At 59.1% G+C, this 19,950-nt stretch overlaps 3 protein-coding genes across 3 annotated transcripts; all 3 read left to right on the forward strand.

The window, feature by feature from the left end:
* The first annotated feature begins 511 nt into the window (after positions 1–511).
* Positions 512–2,955, forward strand: LCN8 (lipocalin 8). Its single transcript, XM_035723723.1, has 6 exons — positions 512–595; positions 1,525–1,655; positions 2,102–2,172; positions 2,503–2,607; positions 2,691–2,780; positions 2,876–2,955. Exons 1-6 carry the CDS (start codon positions 512–514, stop codon positions 2,953–2,955), a joined length of 561 nt encoding a protein of 186 aa, XP_035579616.1.
* A 7,821-nt stretch (positions 2,956–10,776) lies between these two features.
* On the forward strand, positions 10,777–15,743 carry LCN6 (lipocalin 6). Its single transcript, XM_035723770.1, has 7 exons — positions 10,777–10,866; positions 11,076–11,215; positions 14,142–14,212; positions 14,647–14,757; positions 14,952–15,053; positions 15,286–15,311; positions 15,446–15,743. Exons 1-7 carry the CDS (start codon positions 10,777–10,779, stop codon positions 15,446–15,448), a joined length of 543 nt encoding a protein of 180 aa, XP_035579663.1. The 3' UTR covers positions 15,449–15,743.
* A 719-nt stretch (positions 15,744–16,462) lies between these two features.
* On the forward strand, positions 16,463–19,389 carry LCN10 (lipocalin 10). The gene is made up of 5 exons (XM_035723724.1): positions 16,463–16,668; positions 17,315–17,454; positions 17,796–17,913; positions 18,166–18,313; positions 19,298–19,389. The coding sequence occupies exons 1-5, from the start codon at positions 16,558–16,560 to the stop codon at positions 19,387–19,389; spliced, it is 609 nt and encodes a 202-aa protein (XP_035579617.1). The 5' UTR covers positions 16,463–16,557.
* The last annotated feature ends 561 nt before the right edge of the window (positions 19,390–19,950 follow it).

Raw genomic sequence — 19,950 nt, forward strand, 5'->3', positions numbered from 1 at the left:
AGGGGCCTCTGTGCCTCTCCCATGCTGCTCCCAAGCTTCGCCTCCCCGTGGGGACCTCCCCAGGAAGAGGAGACCCCTCATTCTCCCCCAGCTCAGTGCTGCCTCAGCCAGCCATACCAGACCCTCGGAGCCTTTCTTCACCTGTCCCAAGACTGATCAGAAAGAGCCTGAAAACCGCCCATGCCCCGTGAGGAAGGAGCTCTGTGCCTGGGGGCCTGGGCGCACCATACCCGTCTGTCATCTCCTACAGGCCTGGAGCTGTGGTCCCCAGCCGCCCCACTGCCGGGTCCACTGTCGTCCCAGGCCAGGAAGGTGGTGGTGCCACTGCGTTCGTGCAGGCTGACCCCACCCCAGCGGCTGTGGGTGTCACTGGGCCTGCATGGCGCCCCTGCAGAAAGCTGTTTCGCTGAGCGGGCTCGGCCACGTGTGCTGATGACATTCTCAGATTCTTGCGCAACACTCCTCTGGTATAAACCCAGGTGCTGGGGGAGCAGAGGCACTGAGAGCAGCGATGGAGGCTGGGCTGCTGAGTGCCATCCTGGGTGTCGTCATGGTGCAGGGGGCCACAGCCATACACGACCTGGATCTGCAGAAGGTGGCTTTTCTGTCTTACGTGGGGAGGCCGGGACAGGAAGGGGCCTGAGTGTCCAACTACTCCAGCCACCGCCCCCCTGTCCCTCCAACCCCCAGCTGATGCCACAGCAGCTACATCAGGGGCCCCAGGACCCACCCAGGTCAGCCTGGACAGAGCAGGTGGCTGAGGCTCTGAGCCCAGCCTGGCTGGTCACCCCTGTCCTGGAGAGGGGGTGTGAGAGCAAGTGCCCAGGGACCTGCAGGGCCAGAGCCCTCCCTGAGGGTCTCCCTTGGGCAGGCAGGCTGGTCCTCCAGGATCTCCAGGGACTGGGGCTCAGTGTGGCCCCCTCCTGCTCCTGGATCATTGGGGTCCGTCCCCCAGGAGCTCCGGTAGGAACAGGCCAAGTGCCTGGGAGCAGCCCTGCTGTACCAGCTCCCAGGGTGCCGCACAGTGTGGCGACCAGAGGATGCTTTCCCAGTGCGGGGAGCTCGTCTGGGGCCCCAGGTCCTTCTTCACAGGTCTGCGCTGGCAGCCAAGCTGGGAGCACGTCAGAAGGCTCAGGGATGACACGTACTGGGGACATGTATTCTTTTCTCTTGCAAAACAATCGGTTTCCAGGTTTCAGATGGAAGTTCTGGGCTGTGGGTGGATTTCAGAAGGTGGGAGTTCCCTACCCCAGGTCCCAGTGTGGGGGCGAAGCTGTACCCTCCGTGGGTGACAAGGGCTGCTGGCCGCTGCCTCCTCTCTCGGGCCCCAACCACTGCTGCCCCTCGCGTCCTGGCCCCAGGGACGGTGCACTGCTGTCTGATGGGCTGGAGGGGCTCCTCAGAAGGATGGTGACCGCTGCTTTGCCACAAAGACTTGCTGACCTTTCACGGACCCCTGGCACCCTGCTCGGGGGCCCTGGGTGGGTCTGCCATGTCGGACGGGGCTCCGGCTTCTCTCTCTAGATTGTGGGATTCTGGCGGGAAGTTGGTGTGGCCTCCAGCCAAAACCTGGCACTGAAGACCCCAAAGAGGCTGGAAGCCTTGTTCCTGACCTTGAGTGGACATGAGCTGATTGTGAAGGCTGCGTATAACAGGTGAGGGGTCCCTCCCCCGGGAGCCCTGGTAGGAACAGGTATGTGAGGCTGAGTGCCTGGAAGCAGTCCGGCTGCACCCCTGCAGCTGTGGTGTCCTCCCTGTGTCCAAAGCCAAGACCTTGACTCCCATTCCCAGCACCAACCCCCCCAGGCTCCTGGTGCTGCCACATGTAGATCTGCCCCAGACCTTCAATTCTCCCAAAAATAAGCGTAGAGTTTTGATAAAGTCCCATTAAGTTATAAGAAAGAAAAGTGGGCACAGGGCTCTCTGGAGGTCCCCGCTCTGCACCTCCACCACCCTCATTCTGGCCCAGGCTCTCCTGGGGACAGACACACTGCTGGAGCCCTTTCTGAGGATACATTCCCCTCTCTACACCCCCCGGGATGTGCCCGGCAGAAAGAATGCAGGCTGGCATTTCCTTGATGAGCACGTTGCTGCCTTTCAGCTCAGGAAGTTGTGAGACAGAAAAAATAGTGAGCTCAGAAATAGATGTTTCGGGGACATTCGTTTTTCCTGGTAAGAACCCTTGCCTGTTGCTATAGTTTCAACCCCCTGGCCCTGCATACCAGCTACACTTGGCCTTGCTATTTTTCCTATGCTGTTCCCCATGCTGTTCCCTGCACTCCTCCTCATGCCCCAGATGCTCCCATTCTCTTAACACAAGTAGGTCATCCTTCAAGGGCTGCTCTACACGTCCCCCTCCCCCCATGCCTAGCATGATGGGCAGGTCCGGGCGCTGGGTGGGGAGAGGATGGAGTAAGACCCCACACCCCACCTCGGAGGTCTCCCAAGCCGCGCGGTACCTGTCGGCATGCCTGCAGTCTCTCCCCTCCCACCTGCTGCCAGGCCACAGGGAGATCCACGTGATAGACACAGACTATGAACAGTATGCCATTTTGAGGCTGTCCCTCCACTGGCAAGGCAAGGACTACCATGTGCTCAAGTATTTCAGTAAGTGCACCCTGGGGGGGGGGCCTGCTGCTCCCCTCCTGGGGATAGCCCCGCCCAGCCCAGTGCCCCTGTGCCCCCCACAGCTCGGAGCCTGGAGGACGAGTATGGGCCAGGCTTCTGGAAATTCCGGGAGATGACAGCGGACATGGGGCTTTACCTGGTGGCCCGGCATGGTGAGCCCCAGACCTTCTGGGTGGGCACCGGGCTGGGGGCCCTGAGGGTGGGAAGGGCCCAGTCCTGCGGCACCTCACGCCACCCCTGTCCACAGGGAGATGCGCCAAGCTCCTGAAGGAGGTGAGCCGTGCCCTGGGCTGCGCTGAGCCCCCCAAGCTGGGTCTTCCAACCTGACAGGGGTCCTGAATCCCTCTGTATCCTGGGCCTCCAGGGTGTGGACGCCAGGCTGCCAGAGGGGGGCCCCGGAGGCTGGGGGCTCGAGGACAGGGCTGGGGGAGGGACGGGAGGGGGCTGGGCCCTCGCCTGCCTTTCTGGCCTCAGGGCACTCACATCCTGCCTGGGTGGGCACCCAGCCCTGTGGGCACCGTCTCGGGTTCCCCGTGTCCCACACGGTGCTAGCCCGTCCCCTGCACGATCCCCTCTGTCTCAGCACAGCCCCGAGAACTGGGGACTGTGACCCTGCCTTGTAGGGAGAGAAACTGAGGCCCCGGGAGGCTTTTTGCTTGCAGTCACGCAGCTAGGGCACGGGCCCCCACTCGTGGCCCTAACCACTGCCCCGAGGGGCCTTTGGAGGTCAGGCAGTGCCCTGAGGCCCTGCCCTTCTGTGTCTCAGGAGCTGGTCTAGAGGATCCCTGTGCCCAGGCCGGGATGCTCCGAGCTCCGCGCCCCACCCCCCGCCCGCCTCTCCTGGCCCCCAGGGCGCTGCTTGTTCCTGCTCCAAATAAACTCCACTGACAAATCCACTGCCCGGAGTGTCCTTCTTGGGGGAGCGGGGCCTGAGGGGTGATGGGTGGGGCCGTGGGGTGTGCTTTCCAGGACTGTCCTGACAGTGACAGCAAACCTAACTCTCTGGTGGTCTGTGCCTACCGAGAGCATTGCTGGTGAGCGGGAGCCATTCCGATCCCATCCCTGGCTGGACCTCTGCCCAGAGAGGGCTGAGCTGGGGGGATGCCACTGGCCAGGCTGGCGTCCGGTCTGGTCCGTGTTTCCTTCCCTGTGGGGCCCGGGGACCGCACAGCTCAGATGCAGGATGGCAGGGCCCTCTCCCTCCTTCCCACCCGAGGGTCATGCCCAGCCCTGCCCTGCTCAGGGCCCACAGGCCAGACTGCCCAGGTGTGGGGGCCCCACCGTCATCCTCAGGCTACCGCCCTGCTCCCCGCGAGCCTGAGCGGCCCCAGGCCTGGTGCCCTTGAGCAGAGCTGCAGGTTAGATCTCTCAGATGAAAGGGGACCATGCTGCATTTCTGCCGACATTCTTCCATGGCTCCCTCCTGCCCCAAAGTCAAATCCCACGGTCATCGTGGCCAGGGCCCTCCAGTCATGGCTGTTCTGTCTCCCTGCTGCCCCCCCCCCCCACCCTGCATGGTTGGTCCAACGTCTTCAGTGTCTGGGTCCCCATCCTGAACTCTGTCACCCCATGATCTGCACTGACTGTGTGATCACCCCATTTTCTTCCACCACCTGGGGCTGAGACCGGAGGGCATCCAGGGTGGCCTGGTCAGGGCAGGGAAAGTGGGGCGGGTGTCAGCTCCATGGTTCTGAGCACAGTCCGGGACGACCAAGGCTTCTGGGGAGCAGCTGCCTCATGGATGAGGCAGGAGAGGGGTCCCCGAGGTCCAGCAGTGCTGGGGGACTGGAGGGCACCGGCCCCGCCAGAGCAGAGGAAGCCCGGTGAGACTCAGGCGTCCAGCCAGGAGCGAGGCCTGCCCCGAGGGTGGGGCCTGCCTGGGACTTGCCGGACCGATTCCTGAGCCAAGTTCCCAAAAGACCCACAGGAGGGATGTTTGGAAGCTGCATTCTGACAGATTACGGGTGCTTGGGGACAATTTGGATTTTCCACGGATCTGTCCAGCCAAAGCTTGCAAGGAGTGCAAGGTGACATGCCTGCAAGGGGACAGAGTCATCTCCATCGGCTCGGGCAGCCGTCACAGAGTACAGTGGGCCGGGGGTGGCCCCGGGACATCGGGGGTTTATTTCCCACACTTCTGAAGCTGGACGCCCGAGGTCAGGGTGCTGACAGGGCGGGTCTCTGGTGAGAGCCCACTTCCCGGCCTGGGGCTGGTGGGCTTCCTGCGGTGCCCGCCCGTGGCCTCCACTCCGCACACCGGGAGACATCGCTGGGGCTCCCCGCCTCTTAGAAGGGCGCCAGTCCTAGCAGATGCGGCCCCACCCACACGAGCCCCCCGCACCCCGTCACTGTCACCGCCTGAGAGGCCCCAGTTCCAGACTCAGCCGCAGTGGTGACTACGGCTTCAACAGTGGCATTTCTGGGGACGCAGTTCCGTCCCCGACAAAAGCCCACACCATTCGGGCGACAAGGGCATCCCGGGCCTCTGCAAGGCAGTGTGAGCACACAGGCCGCTGGACGTGCGAGGAAACGAGGGGCGTGGGAGACTAGGAGGTGGTCCCCAAAGGTCCGCGGGCGGGGTTCGAACACATCGGCCCAGCGCTGCCCTCATAAGTAAGCACAAGGACAAAAGGAAGGCAGGCTCGGGGGCTAGCTCGTTCTGAAATGGCAGAATTAAACAGTCAGCTAATGCACAGAGAACTAACGTGGGAAGAGATAGGGCCCTCGGAGCCGGAGACTGCGTGGAGAGCCAGGCCGGAGTGCTGATGCCACGCGGGGTCGCCGGGCCCCGGGCTTTCCTGGACGGGCTTAGCGGACTGCAGGTGGCCGGGAACTGGACAAATCAACGCAGATCATCGGAGCCAAGGAGCAGAGCAGAGAATGACTGGGGTGGGGGGGAGGTCAGGCACGTAGACTCACCCCAGCAAGAGAAGGCAGAGAAAATGGGGCAGAAAAATATTTGAAGAAATAGAGGCCAAAACATGCCCAACTCCATGAAACACATGCCTGAGGCTCAGGGACGCCTACGCAGGACAGATGCACCACGCCCAGGGACATCGCCGTGTGAGGCACAGCAGCGGTTTGCAGACTAGGTGAACGGAGCTGGGGAGAAGGGCAGTTTACCAGCGGAGGCCAGGCGTGGAGGCACATCTCCCAAACAACTCGGAATTGCAGGAAATGAAGCTAAATTTACATAGATTGAAGTGCAGAGAGTTTGTCCCTAGCAGATGTGCAGTACAAGAAGTAAATGTTAGCATGGTCCTCAGGCTGAGGGACGTCGTGGGTGATGCCCACGCAGGTCCGCAGGGAGCTCAGGAGGGCTGGGAAACTGGGAGAGCGTGGCTCAGTGCAGCTGGTCAGCGTCGTCCGGGGACCTTGGGTCTTCACTTCTCCTCCACGTGTGTCTTGTCTGTCAGTATGGACGTGGGCAGCCCTCCTTCCTTCCATAAATTATCGCATATTGCGGTCTTTTATCTTGATACGCAAACCTGTGCAGATTTGTCCAGTGGGGGCTCCTTCAGGATGGCCCCCGAGTCTTTTTGACACGTTCCCTGATTCCTCAAACACATGTTTACTCTCCGGGACCAGAATCAACCCAAGTTCCCCTTGTGCTTCCTGTGATTCAACCTTGGAAGAGTCTCTCCAAGGAGCCTGGTTCCTTTCTGTAGAGAACAGTACTGAGGAATCAAGGTCTGGGGGCCAGGTGCACTCAGCTTTGCTTCTCACTGGGACAGGACGGTGTTGAACCTTCTCAGCGGAGAGGTCCCCCCTTTCCCCATGCCTTCCCAAGCCTGGGAAAACCATTCTCCTCTGACCCGCCCCTGAGCGCACGGAAAGCTGTTCTAGAGTTGCTTACCCAAAGCACCGCAGAGAGCAAGCCTCCGAAAGACCAGAACTCAGCATTTGTTTAGAGCTCCTTTCCTCTTTAGGCTGAGAACATACAGAAAAACTACTCTATCCAAAGTTTCTCAGGGCTGATTCCGTTGCCCCCCTTCCCGTGGTTATGTCATTTGCTTATAATACAGTTGTATTCCATTCATTTATTATTGAGTGCAGTAGATTACCATGGTCCCAAAGTCAAAGCTACACAAGGAAGGTATGCTCAGGGGCGCCTGGGTGGCTCAGTCAGTTAAGCGTCTGACTCCTGATTTCGGCTCAGGTCAGGACCTCAGGGTCGTGGGATGGAGCCCCCCGCCGGGCTCCTCCAAGCTCATCAGGGAGTCAGCTGGAAGATTCTCTCTCCCAGTCCCTCTCCCCCTCCCCCTGCTCTCTCTCTCTCCTCTTCTAAAATAAATAAATGAATCTGGGAAACAACAACAACATAACAGAAGGTATGCTGTGGGGGGGGGTCTAACTTCCTCCCAGGCCTGCCCCTGTGGGTGACGAAGCTCTTCAGGCTCCGATTTATCCTTCCTGTGTTTCTTGCAGAAATAGGCAGACAACGCACGTTTCCTTATCATTCTTTCTGTCTCACCTGAAGGCTGTGTGCGTCACATGCCCTTTGGCACTTGGCTTTTTCCACTTTACAATACACCTTCATGTCCTAGCACTCACCCCATGTTGGTTCACAGAGACCTTCGGGTTATTCTTTTATAGCTGCATAGGACTGTTCGTGGGTACACCATCTTTGATTCAAACAGTCTCCTGGGTGTGGGCACCTAGCCAACTTCCAACAGTTTTCTATCACAAACAATGCTTTACTGAGTAACCACTGTGTGTATATATAGTTTGTATTGTCTCAGGTACTTCCTCAGGATAGATTCCTGTGAGTGGGATTTCTAGAACAAAAGACAAACGGGCAGGGAGTTAAGTTTTGTTAGATGTTGCCACATTCCCCTTTGTAGTGATGGTACCATTTGCAGTCTGACAGGCAGTGCATGGGCATGCTCGTGTAGCCAAAGTGTGGGTGGTGTGGCTAAGCTCTGCAATTTTTGGCAGGATGATAGGTGATAAATGACATCTCCGCATCGTTTTGATTTGCATTTTCTTACTGTGAATGAAAATGGACATTGTATCCATTCACCAGGGCTGCCATTGCCAAGCACCACAGACTTAACCATCAGAGGTGTATTCTCTCCCAGCTCTGGAGGCTGGAGTCAGATCCAGGTGTGGCGGGGCCAGTTCGTCCCAAGGCCTGTCTCCTTGGTGTGTACATAGCCATCTTTTCCCCATGTCCCCACACCCCTGTGTGTGTGTGTGTGTGTGTGTGTGTACACCTTAATCTCTTCTGATAAGGACCCCAGGTACGTTTAACCTGAACAATCTCATTTGGACTTAACTAACTCTTTAAAAGCCTCCACGTCTGAACAGAGTCATATTCTAAGGTTCTGGGGTCAGGACCTCAGCATAGAAATTGGTGGGGGCAGGGGGTTGGTGGAATGCAATTCATGAGAAACATCTTTTCATATGTTTAGGGGTCATTTTAACTTTTTCGTGTGAATTATCTGGTTATGTCATTTGTCCATTTTTTCTGATGGGTTTTCAGCCCTTTTTTCCTTTAATATCTAAAAGTGTCTTATAGAATATGGCTATTAGCCCTTGCATGTGATCTGTGTTGGAAATATTTTCTCCAGACTTGTCACTCATCTTTTGACTTTGTTTATGGCTTTACTTTTGCTATAAAAAATTTAAAAATATAGTCAAGTTATTTATCAGTACTTTCTTTTATTACATCTGGATTTTATGCATAGTTAGTGTGGCCTATGGGTTTGTAGTGGCTTGATCTGCCTGGGCTGCATGACATTGCCCAGAATCCCCAGAAGACAAAAGCCTTACGGGGCCTGTGAAATGAGCTCCTACAGTGATGTGAGGTCAACCTCCTGCCACAAACCCCTTATTTGTGAATCTATATGCCTCCTGATGGTTCCGCCTTCAGGAGTGAAATCTGATACAATTAGAAAGCATTTCCCTACATCCACATCATACAGAAACCCACCAGTGATTTCTTTTGTTACTCATATGATTCCATTTCCATGTTTAGCATTGAGATTTCTGATCCATTTCATGTTTATTCCCATGCATGAGGTGAATATGCTTCATCTTAATCTTCTTCTAAATGGATATCTAGTTGTCCGGATTTATTGCCAAAAATCAATTTTTTCCCAGGATTTAAGATGTCTCCTTTGTAGAACAACCTGTGCATTCTGGCTCATGAGAGCCTACTGTATATATTTTTCTCCAAATCTGCAATCTGTAAGATTATTTTGGGTTACACAGATGTCTTTTAGCTATACCACATTTTATGGTTTCCAGCTGTATTATGAGAATTGCGAAAATACAATATAATTTCAAATGTGGCTCCCATCTTGTTAAGCAAGGTGATCATAGCGTTTTCACAATCTATGAGGTCCTGATGTGTGTGTCTACCCCCAATACTCATGTTGACATCCTACCCCCCAGTAGGATGGCATTGGGAAGTGGGGCTTTGGAAGGGGACTAGGTCATGACGGTGGAGCTGCTTGAATGGAATCCACGCCCTTATGAAAGAGACCCCACAGAACTCCCCAACCCCTTCCACCATGAGGACACTGTGAGAGGTCTGTGACCCACGAGAGGCCCTCCTTGACCCTGCTAGCACCTGACTAGAACTTTTAGCCTCCAGAACTGAGAAATAAATGCCTGTTGTTTATAAGCCACCCAGTGTGTGGTATTTTTGTGATATCAGCCCAAGTGGACTACGAGAGCCTGCCTTGTAATTCCAAGGCAGGGAGCATTGGTGGGTCTGCTTCTCTTATCTTTTTCTTCTGCTGTGATTCTCTTCTTTCATCTTTGTCTCCTCAAATGTTGCGTCAGGAAACTGTACTTGAAAAAACATGATGAACAGGATTAATTTGAAGAGTAGGGTGATATTTTTGTCCTTGTATTCCATCTTCTTCTGCCAGGCATTGGGGAAGCTGGTAGTCACGGGACACCCTAATCCGTGTTCGAGGCCTGAGACTCCCCAGGCCCTGGGGTGGTGCAAAGTTGAGCTGCACATTTGTACAAGGGCTGGTTTCCTTTTGTTCACCAGTAAACTCATCTCCCAAGCAGGGGCTGGAGTCGTGGCCTAGCAGAGGTCCCTCCTTAAAAAGGCCTGGCAAGACAAATGGCTTCATCTTTCCTCCACCCTCCAAATCTTCCTTGTCTTTGTGTTGATAGAACCCCTGGAAGCCAGCCAGCAAAGGGGTCTGGAAATGTAGTCTGAACATTCCACCACTCCCTCCAACCTCCCAGGGAAGGATCTTCCCAGCCACCTCCCCTTGGATTTCAGGGGCTCAGACAGATCCTACCAAGCCCTCTGTCCTCTGCTCCCAGCTAGGGGCTCAGATGATCCAGGGCTGAGAAGCCAGGCCCATACAGATCTCCGATGGGACGTTGGGGGCTGTGCAGCTCCTGGGGTGTCTGGCCAGGGTCATGGAGTGCAGAGGTGGGAGGCAGCAAGGCCAAGGTGGGCCAGAGAGTGGACCAGTTCAGACGGGTGGAGTGGAGCGACAGAAGGCACGGGACGTTCCGGGCTGGGTGCTGACTGGGGGTGGGGGCAGGAGGCCAAGACCCACAGAGCAGGATAATGGGTCAGCCATGAAGGGGTGGGAGCTTTTTCAAAAAATTTTGGTTTCTGCTTTTTTTTTTTAATTTTTAATGATTGAAACAAAAGATCCAACCTCAGCTTCTGGAAGAACTGTCTGTGCCTCCCCTGGGACTTGGCCTTGGCCTACTGCCAGCCAGGGTTAAGGACCAGGGTTACTGGCCTTCCCAGACTGAGCAAGGCTCAAGAGTGTTGAATCCCCAGGGAGGAGTGCAGATGGTGTGACTGGGAATGGGATGCTCATTCTGGAAGCTTCCAGTGGAAGGAAGCATACAGAACCAGGGATTGGCATGGCAGCGTTGACAAAGAACGCTTTGTGTGTGCTTGGCACACATTCAACAGGGGCCCACTCCCCCTTCTCTAGCACATCTGGGCAGGGCACAGAGGCCACCACTGAATAATAATGCCGCCTGCCCTTGATAATTTCCCCACCTTGCAAAAAGAGAGGCCAGGATGGTGTCCTGGTGGGTAGTGGCCGCCCACAGTGACCCATTCAGAGACATATAAATGGTTTTTCAGGGGCTGGAGGGACTGCACACCACTGGCCCCGAGGCACGTGTGCTGGTGTACAGATCTCTGGGAGGATGCGGGCTGTCCTGCGGGCTGTCCTGCTGGCTCTGGTCTCAGTGCCTAGGACCCAGGCAGTGTGGCTGGGGAGGCTGGACCCTAAGCCGGTAACAGCCCTCCTGTTGGTCCTAGGGGCCCAGGCCCCTCCCGTGGGGCCACACAGCCTCTGGGTTACCTTCCCAGAGCCAACCCAGACTGCCACTGGCTATGGGGGGATGGGCTAGCCTGAGGAAGGGGCCCTGGGCTCCCAGATAGAGAGAGGACGCCTCCAAGGGCTGGAGGGACTGGCCCCCCTCACCTGCTCCTCTTCCACCAGCTTCTGGGGTCCTGGTATGTTCTTGCCGTGGCCTCAGGTGAGAAGGGCTTTGCGTTGGAGAAGGCCACGAAGAACGTCGAGGGCGTCATGGTGACCCTTACTCCAGAAAACAACCTGAAAATGTTGTCCTCCAGGCACAGGTGAGTGCGGTGTGTGCCCCGTGTCTGGGTGGGACTCATGCCGGGGTGGGAGAGGCCTCCTGGGCAAACCCCACTCGAGCTGCTGCTGGAAGTGGGTCATGCCTTGTGCTGAAGAGCCGCGGGTTCTTGGGGGACTCCAGGTACCCTCCCTCACATTCCTGCATCTGCCTGCAGGAGATGTGGGGCCCGGGTGTACCAGGGCCAGGCCTGGCCTTGGGACAAGCAAGGGCAGGGGAGGTCTGGGGTAAGATGGCAGCTCCACGGTGTTGGGTGAGCTTGGTCCCACGGGCCATGGTGTTGGCCCCAAAGCCACGTGGCTGCATCTTCCCAGTGAAGCTGGTGGAATCAGACATCCAAATACAGAAGCTGGGCCTCTGGAGGGCCTTGGGGCCTATGCAAAGCCACGGATGCCATAGGAGCCATGGGGATGCCACAAGGCTCAGACCCGATTTTTGGCATCTGCTCAACGGAATGATTGGTCAGCAGCCTCTCCTGGTGCCAGTGTCAAGGCGCATCTCTGTCCAGGAACCTGGGCCAGACCCTGATTTGGAAAGGTGGATTGTGCTGAGGGCCCCCTGCAGACACACATTCGGATCAGGGCTTGGAGGAGAGGCAAGTTGGCCTCTCACGTTTTGTTGTGTAATGAAATTTCATTTGTTGGCCTTTGGACAGCAAAGATACTTGCATGGCTCAAAAATCAGGGTTCCCCAGGGTGTACCGTGGGGGTCCTTCCCCACCTGCCTCAGCCAGCCCGTCTCCTCCCTGAGGGTAGCCCGTGTTAGGGACGTGGGGGCAGGCACACACCAGCACCCGTGTGTCATTTGCCCACACACGCGGGGGGTTGTTCCGATCAGTCCACAGAGGCTCTGCTCTCTTTTAAAACATTTCAGTTTGTTCTCTTTTGTCTTTATGACATTTTTCAAAGTGGTAGGAAGATAAACACAGCGCAGAGATATACTGTCCTCGCTACTTCTAAGCGCACAGCTCAGGGGCGTCAAGCACATTCACACTGTTGTGCAGCCGACCCCCTCCGTCCGTCTCCGTTGAACACAGACCCCTCCCCTCCCCCGCCCCTATTTCTGTGGGTCCGACTCCTCCGTGGCCTCCGGGGAGTGGATCCTTGGGGATTGGTCTCTCTGCGCCGGGCGCCGGGCTGATCTCACTCGGCACCGTGTCCTCCACGTTCATCCGCGTTGTAGCCGGTGTCGGGATTTCCTCCCTTTTTAAGGCTGAATTATGTTCCATGGTGTGGACAGGCACATGGTTTCTTCCACTGTCTGGTTTCGTCAATGGCGCTGTCATGGACATGGGTGTGCATGTCTCCCTTCGGTTCTCCTGCGTGTGCGCCCTGCAGGGGGATCGCTGGGCCGTACGGTGATGCCCTTTCGCATTTCCCGGGGCGCTCTGCTCTTTTTGATCGCTCTGTGACACGCCACAGGCCTTCTGCCGGGCTCTGCTGCTCGACAGACGGTGCTCTCCAATCTTCGGCAACTGGAAACACCCTCTGGGGCGTGGGCCCTGGTGCTCTCGCCTCCAAGGGGTCCCCACGTGGCTGGTCCCCCGAACCAGCACCCCGGCATTCCCGTGCTCTTGCTTCTCCGACATCTGATAGGCAACAGACAGCCCCCTTCAGCTTCTACGCGCCCCTTCTAAGGACGGGAGCGTCGCGGCGTATGTGCTCCCTGCCCGACGCACTGCCTGGTCACATCTTTGGCATGTTTTCCTCTGAGCTGTGTTTTTCCTCCTTTGTAAGAACCCTTAAGGATTAGGAATATGAGGCACTTGTCTGTGACAGAAACCAGTTGCAAATATATTTCTCAGTTTGTCATTTTTCTTATAACATTGAGGACTTTTTTTTTTTTTTTTTTTACATACATGAAGGATTTCTTTCCATTTTTTGTAGAGGCACACCAACTTTCTCTTTGCGGGGCTCCTGGCTTTTGTGACACCGTCAGTGAGGAAAAGGCTTCCAACTCCCTGGTGCTTCTGGCATCTTCTCTGCATTTGGGATTTGACCCTGGGGAAAAAGGAGGAAGAACTTGGTTTTTTCTAGATTACTACCCAATTTCTAACGTCATTTATTGAATTGCCTCTCTGTCCTCCACAGACTCTGGCTGAGTTTGTCACGCGCTAAATTCTCATGCTCCCATTTTGCTTTATATTTGGACTTTTTTTTTTTTAGGATTTATTTATTTATTCTCGAGAGAGTGAGAGAGCACGAGCTGGAGGGGGAGGGAGGGGGCGAGAATCTCAGGCAGAGTCTGTGCTGAGCGCGGAGCCCGACTCAGTCTCACGACCACGAGATCACACCTGAGCCGAAACCAAGAGTTGGACGCCTGATGGACGGAGCCACCCAGGCGCCCCTGTTTCTGGACTTCCCATTCATTCCTTTGATCAGTCTTCTGATTTTCCAAACCCCGTTGTTTCACCTGTTGCAGCTTTGTACCCCACTGCCTCAGTTTACTGGATGGCTCTTGCCTGTTGTTCTTCCTCCTGGAATTTCCCAGCCATGAGCTCATCTTAGTGAGCAAAGACTGCTGCATTTCTGTGGTTGGTTCACTTTATGGACTGACCGCTTCGGGGACGTCAGCCCCTTTGGATGCTGAGTGCCTTTAGCCACAATTGCAGATGACCCTGTGTTTGTCCGAGGTTCCTTTTGTGCCCGTCACGTGGCTTCCAGCACGGGAGGCCTCTTGGGAGGTGGAAGCAAGTCGATTTGCACTTTGCAGGGCTCTCCTGTCTGCTCATTCCCAGGCCAGGTTGGATTCGGTGCAGAACAAGGCTTCCGGGCAACGGGGGCCATCAGCGGCAGCCAGGATCCCCTGCGCGGCATGCTGGTGGCTGGCCAGGTGCAGCTGGTAGGACCCTTGTCTCTTCTGGGCCTGTGTCCAGACCCTGAGCCGAGGATGGACGGTCTCTCTTCCAGGCTGGAGAGGTGTTACGTGAACGTGGTGGAGCTGCTGAGACAGAGCTCTGGATGGGTGTTTGAGAACCCCTGTAAGGCGACGGCCTCCACGGTCTCATGCGGGGCGCGGGGCGGTGGGGGATGGGCTGGCTTTCTGGGTCCTCCCCAGTGGGTTCCGCCACCAGCAGCCTGGGCTGGCTCCCCGCTCGGGGAGCGGGCCCATCCCCGAGACTTCCACTAGAAAGTGAAAGGACGTATTTTGTCAGAGGTTGGAAGACAGAGGGCTCACCCTGGCATGTCCCGCGGTGACCCCGGGCCTCTGATGAGGTGGTGCCCCCGAGGGGACATGATCAGTGGAGTATCCCCCCGGCATGAGCTGGGACAGGCACTCGCCGGGCATCTGTCCCTGAGGCCCTCTGTGTGCTGGCTCTGGGGACCAGGGGACAATGCCCAGGAGCGCTCAGCTTCCTGGGGTGGCCTCTCGTGAGGTCTGACGCTCCCCCCTGGGGGCGCACGTATTTCCTAGCCCTGGGAGTGTTGGACTACCGCGTGCTGGGCACCAACTTCAGGGACTACGCCATTGTGTTCACGCAGCTGGAGTTCAAGGACGAGGCGTTCAACACCGTGGAGCTGTATAGTAAGTGGTGGACACCACGGGCCGGCCCGACGAACTCCCTGACACGGGCGGCCACGCTGGGCAACCTCCCGCTGAGTGTGCTGAGCCCCATGCCCCCAGGGTCCCAGAGCAGCATCCCTGCCCTTCGGCCCCCTGCAGGAGGGGTGGCTGGAGCACGGGGCACACGTGGTGAGGGCTCCCCTCCCGCCCCACAGGCCGGACGGAGCTGGCCAGCCAGGAGGCCCTGCGCCTCTTTGCTAGGTGGAGCAAGGGCCTGGGCTTCCTGTCTCAGCAGCAGGCCACGCTGCTGCCGGACCGTGAGTGTCACCCGATGCCCACGGGCCCCTGGCTGACTTCTGTGGGTCTCGGGGTCCCTCCCAGCCTCAGGGAGTCAGGCAGGGTGGGGGTGGGGAGCTCTATACAGAGTCACCTGCTCCTGCCCAAAGCCAGGCCGGCAGGGCTGGCCCCGTCTCGGCGAGGCCGTGGGCAGAGCGGGGTGGCTGCGGTGTGTCCTGGGTGCCTAGCTCACGACTCCTCTTTCCCCCCCAGTCACCTGTGCGCACAAGGCTTTCCAGGTAAGCTGTCCTCCTGAGCATCACCCCAGATCCTACACCCCAGAGCTCTGCCCCGAGAAGGCCCAGGGACTGGGACGGGGCAGACACCCCTCGAGGTGAATCTGGGGTCCCGCAACGCTCTTCTTCGTTTTCAGTGAATGCATCGACCTCCAGGTGGGACTGTGCCCGCCGAGTCCTGTGAGGCTGGCCAGGCGCTGGCCTCCTTGCTCAGCCGCCTGGGAGCTTGGTGTGGGGCGGGCTGCTCTCAGGACTCACGGCAGTTCCAAATAAAACGATCCCACAAGGCCCTACAGATGCCTCTCACCTGTGTGCCGAGGGCGGACGGCAATGTCAGACGGGGCGCTGCCCTCTCGGGGCTCCGGTCGGTGCAGGGGGAGGAGGTGGGCGTGGGGCTCACCGAGGGCTGGGCCATACAGCCCAGAACCAGCTCTGGGTGGGGTACACGTGGACGTGGGTCTTGACTCCTGAGTGGGGGCTGGGCTGGGGGCAGCTGCTCCTCAAGCAGAGGTCACCTCAGTCCCTGGGCTGGAGGGAGGACTGTCTGTCTGAGTTAGAGCAGACCCTCGGGGGTCTGGACAGGGGCGGGCTGACGCAGTGGGCGTGGGTGCCCACCAGGGTGCGCGGCTGGGGTGCCACAGTGTCCAGGGCACAAGAGTGTGGCTTTCCCAGGCCTGGGGCTTTGGGGCCAGGGCAAGGGGCAGGATTCCAGAGGGACCGAGCCTGTGGCTCCTCCTGTGGTCTGGTGGGGCCGTGCCTGACGTCGTGGCGGAAGCTGGGCTGGGGGCTGCCCATCACTCACGGAGAGGGGCGGTGCGTGCAGGCTAGGGGTGGGCACGCTCCCACACATCCAGCGGCCCTGTCCGTCAGCACCCGCTCGGGACGGAGAGCCCTGCTGTCACGCTGGTGCCGTCTGTGCCCCATCGTCACCGTGGTCCTGCTTCTCACGTGCAAATATCTCTATGAAGTGACTCACAGGGACGCCTCCCGGCTGCTTGCCTCTCTTCCGCGGGGGCTAGGATGGGAGGCCCAGGGGTCTCACAGGGGAACACGATGGCCTCCAAATTCAGGCAGCACCCGCCAGGCCGAGCCCCTGGGCCGCCTGCCGGTGTCCCAAAGCCCCTCTCCCTCCCCATTGGCCCACCCCAGGCTGGCTCAAGGCTCCGGGTTGGCTGGACGCCCACGGCAGGGTCAGGTGGGTGGGGAGACTTAAACTCAGTGCCCCGGTGGCTGAGGAAGGAGGGTGACAATGGGACCAGGGAGGCTGACGTGTGTGCTGGTCTTGGCGCTTATGCCTGCTACGGGGTCCCGGCCGCAGGAACAGCTACCCAGGGAGTCCCACAGCCTCAACTGGAACAAGGTGAGCCACACACCTGCGGTCCCCAAGACTGACAGCCAGGCTGACCGGGGCCAGGCATGCAGTGTGTGTGGTGACTGGAAGATCACTCCCTGAAAATCTCCAAAGGGCCATCCTGGAACAGGGGGCAGTGCCGTGAGGGCAGAAGGAGTTTCAGGCCCTGGCCTCTCTCTGAGGAGCTGGTGGCCACGCAGGAAGCGGGAGGGCCGAGGGCCCCAGGCAGGTGCAGCCTCAGGGCACCGGAGATGCTAGGTGGGCAGAGACCGAATGAGCAGAGCGTGTTCCGGAACAACCAGATGGCTGGCAGGTGGAAGGTTCTAGCGGGGGTGGCCGTGGGCACTGACGGCCCGGGAATGTGGGTTTGTGGCAGGAAGTCAGAGGGATGGGGGCGAGGGCCGAGCTGGAAGGAAGGGGGAGGCCTTGCACAGGAAGGGAATTCCAGCACACGGTAACCACGGCCCAGCCCTCGGGGCCCCAGGCGGCCTGGCCCCTGCCCGCCAAGGCCCAGACGGTCAGCTGGGGCCCTGCGCAGGGGCTGTGCTGGCCTGTTGGTGCTGGACCCGGCCCGGGCCTCAGGCCAGTGTCAGTGTCCGGTGGGTTCCTGGGGGCCCGGCTGGGAGACTGGCATGGGCAGCTTCGCTCTCCCCAGTTTTCAGGGTTCTGCTACATTCTGGCTATCACCTCTGAGGGCCAGAGATTCTTGCCAGGCAGAGACAGGAGGAAGCTGGGGGCACTGAGGGTGGTGGTCCACAAAGCGGGCCAGCTGAAGGTGGTCCTTGCCTTCAGCCGGTGAGTGGACCGGGGTGGGGCCCAGCACACTCTTCATGGAGCCCTGACCACAAACAGCCCAGACATCTACCTGTCAAGAGGGGAAAGGGAGCCGGGGGCGGGGGGAGCCAAACCCACGATCACCTGCACATCTAACAGACCATCTCTGCAGCCCCGAAACCCTTCCTGCCCCTAAAATTCAAGGCCTGGTTTTGGGAGAGGCCACCACGTACACGGGAGCACTCGGCAGAGAGTGGGTGTTCCGAGGGTTTCCCTTAAGCTGTGGGACTGGCCCTGCTCCAAACTGGAAAATTCCAGGAAACCAGAGCCAACAAAGGGCTCCCGCCTTGCCCCCTCCCCAGGTCACAGGGGTGCCAGTCACACACGTTAATTCTGCGGAAAGATAGGAAAAAGGCGATGTTCAGGAATACTTGTGCGTATGAAGGCCTGGGGCCTGGAGAGAAAGACCTGGGGGTGGGCGTGTCCCCGGCTTCACGGCCACAGGCCCGGGAGAGGCCGCTCCTCTGTCCCAGGGCTGGGTGGATGGGATGGACAGACGCCCACGGGGCGGGCAGGCAGGCCACGGTCCCAGAGCCCACAAGCATGCAAGTGCCCGCAGCCTAGGCCTGGAAGGTGGTTGGGTGTGTGGGAGGGACTCCTGACCCTTCCCACTTGCCCCTGCTGTGCAGGCCTGATCGGGCGGCCCCACGCTTCTCTTCCGGTCCAGTGAAGGGGGTCGAGGGCTTCCACGTGCTGTCCACCGACTACAGCTACGGTGTGGTCTACGTGCGCCTGGGCCGGGCCGGCCGGACCTCTAAGACCCTGCTGCTCCTCAGTGAGTCCAGCGGCAACATCTGGGGAGGGGGCGTGCGGGGTGCAGGTCAGGTGGGGGACGGAGGGGCGACAAGCTCGGAGGGCAAGGTATGGAAGCACCTGCCTCAGCTCGGGCTCCCTGACAGAGCGCCACAGACCGCACCGCACGGGCGCCCGCGATGGACATTGATTCTCACGGCTCAGCGCGCCGACCTGGCGAATTCCGGGGAGGTCCCCATTCCTGGTTTGCAGATGGCCGCCTCTTCACTATGTCAAGTGTCGGGGAGAGGGCTCCGGTGTCTTCCTCTTCTTATACGGGCACTGACCCCATCATGAGCACCCAGCTAACCTCACACACCTCCCAAGGCCCCAAGATGTCACACCATCCCTCTGGGGCTCTGATGGATGAATTTGGGGGGACACAAACACACATCCGTTCCTGTCACGGCCCTTGCGCTGCGGGCTGGCAGGAAGTGGGAGGTAGGAGGTCAGGGCCGGGACACACACAGCAAACGGGTGGCCACGTGGGCGGGCGGAGCGCGGCGCCCGGACGGGGGGACCGGGTGGGCGGGTCTCTGGTGTGGCTGCCACGGGGCTGAGTGGGGGCGGCCAGTGCACGGGCGGAGCCCAGAGGGCAACAGGCCCGGAGTGGGACTGACCCTCTGCATGGAGGCAGGGGACCCCCCGGGCTGAGGGCAGGATGGGGGGAGCAGGGGGAGGTGGTGAAGGGAGGGTGGGCGGGGAGCTGCTCTCCAGGGAGGGGTGGGGGGAAGGGGGCACAAACCCACATCCGGGCACCGAGGCCTGCAGGACAGCCATCGGAGAGGTCGGAGGGGTCCCGTGGAGTCTCCGTGGAGGAGGGCGTGGCCAGGAGCGCAGCGGAAGGGGCATCAGGCTCCGGCCCAGGGGTCCTGTGAGCAGAGGGGCCTCCCCAAGTGGCCCTGTGTGGTGCCCGCCTTGGGGCTGCACTGGGGACACCCCCCTGCCTCGGAGCACAGAGGGGGCAGAGGCACACTCCCCATCACCCGCCTGCTGCCCCCTCCCTTGGCAGCACCCTGGCTTCTCTGTCCTGCCAGCTCGGAGGGCGCTGCGGTGGCCACGGGCTCGGGGACGGCCCCAGAGGGCCAGAGCTGGGGACTCTGACCTTGTGACTCTGCTTTCAACTGCAGGCAGACAGAGCAGGTCCAGCTTCCCGAGCATGAAAAAATTCGTAGACATACGTGAGATTTTGGAGCTCGCAAAGGGCGTGACTGTTCTCCCAAAGATGGTAACAGACGGCCACGGGCCCTCCCGTGCAGGCCAACAGCACGCCGGCCCCCATCCATCCCGTCGAGCTCAGTGCCTCTCTCCCTCCTGCAGCCTCGTGTGCCCACACCATCCTGCCCTGAGAGCCCGCGTCCACCCACCCGTCCCCTCGGGGCTCCACCCGCGGTCCCCCTTGGCCCCGGGAACATCGCTCAAGACGGCAGGTCTGCACATCCAGTGGCCTATTGAGACTCGTTGAATGACCCCAGGCCACTGATGGGGTGCAGTCCAGGACCATGGCCATAGCCCAAGCGGGATCCTTTATGATCATGGAGAGATGGGGGTAGGAAGGGGGTAGGAGGGCAGAGTGGTAGAAGCGGAGGGAAGGGTGAGGGGGGGAGAGCACAGGCCGTGGAGGGAGGTTCAGTCCGAGGAGAGGGAGCCCTGGGGAGGCTCGGG

This window comes from Zalophus californianus, chromosome 13, assembly GCF_009762305.2.
Source record: "Zalophus californianus isolate mZalCal1 chromosome 13, mZalCal1.pri.v2, whole genome shotgun sequence".
NCBI classification, from domain to species: Eukaryota; Metazoa; Chordata; class Mammalia; order Carnivora; family Otariidae; genus Zalophus; species Zalophus californianus.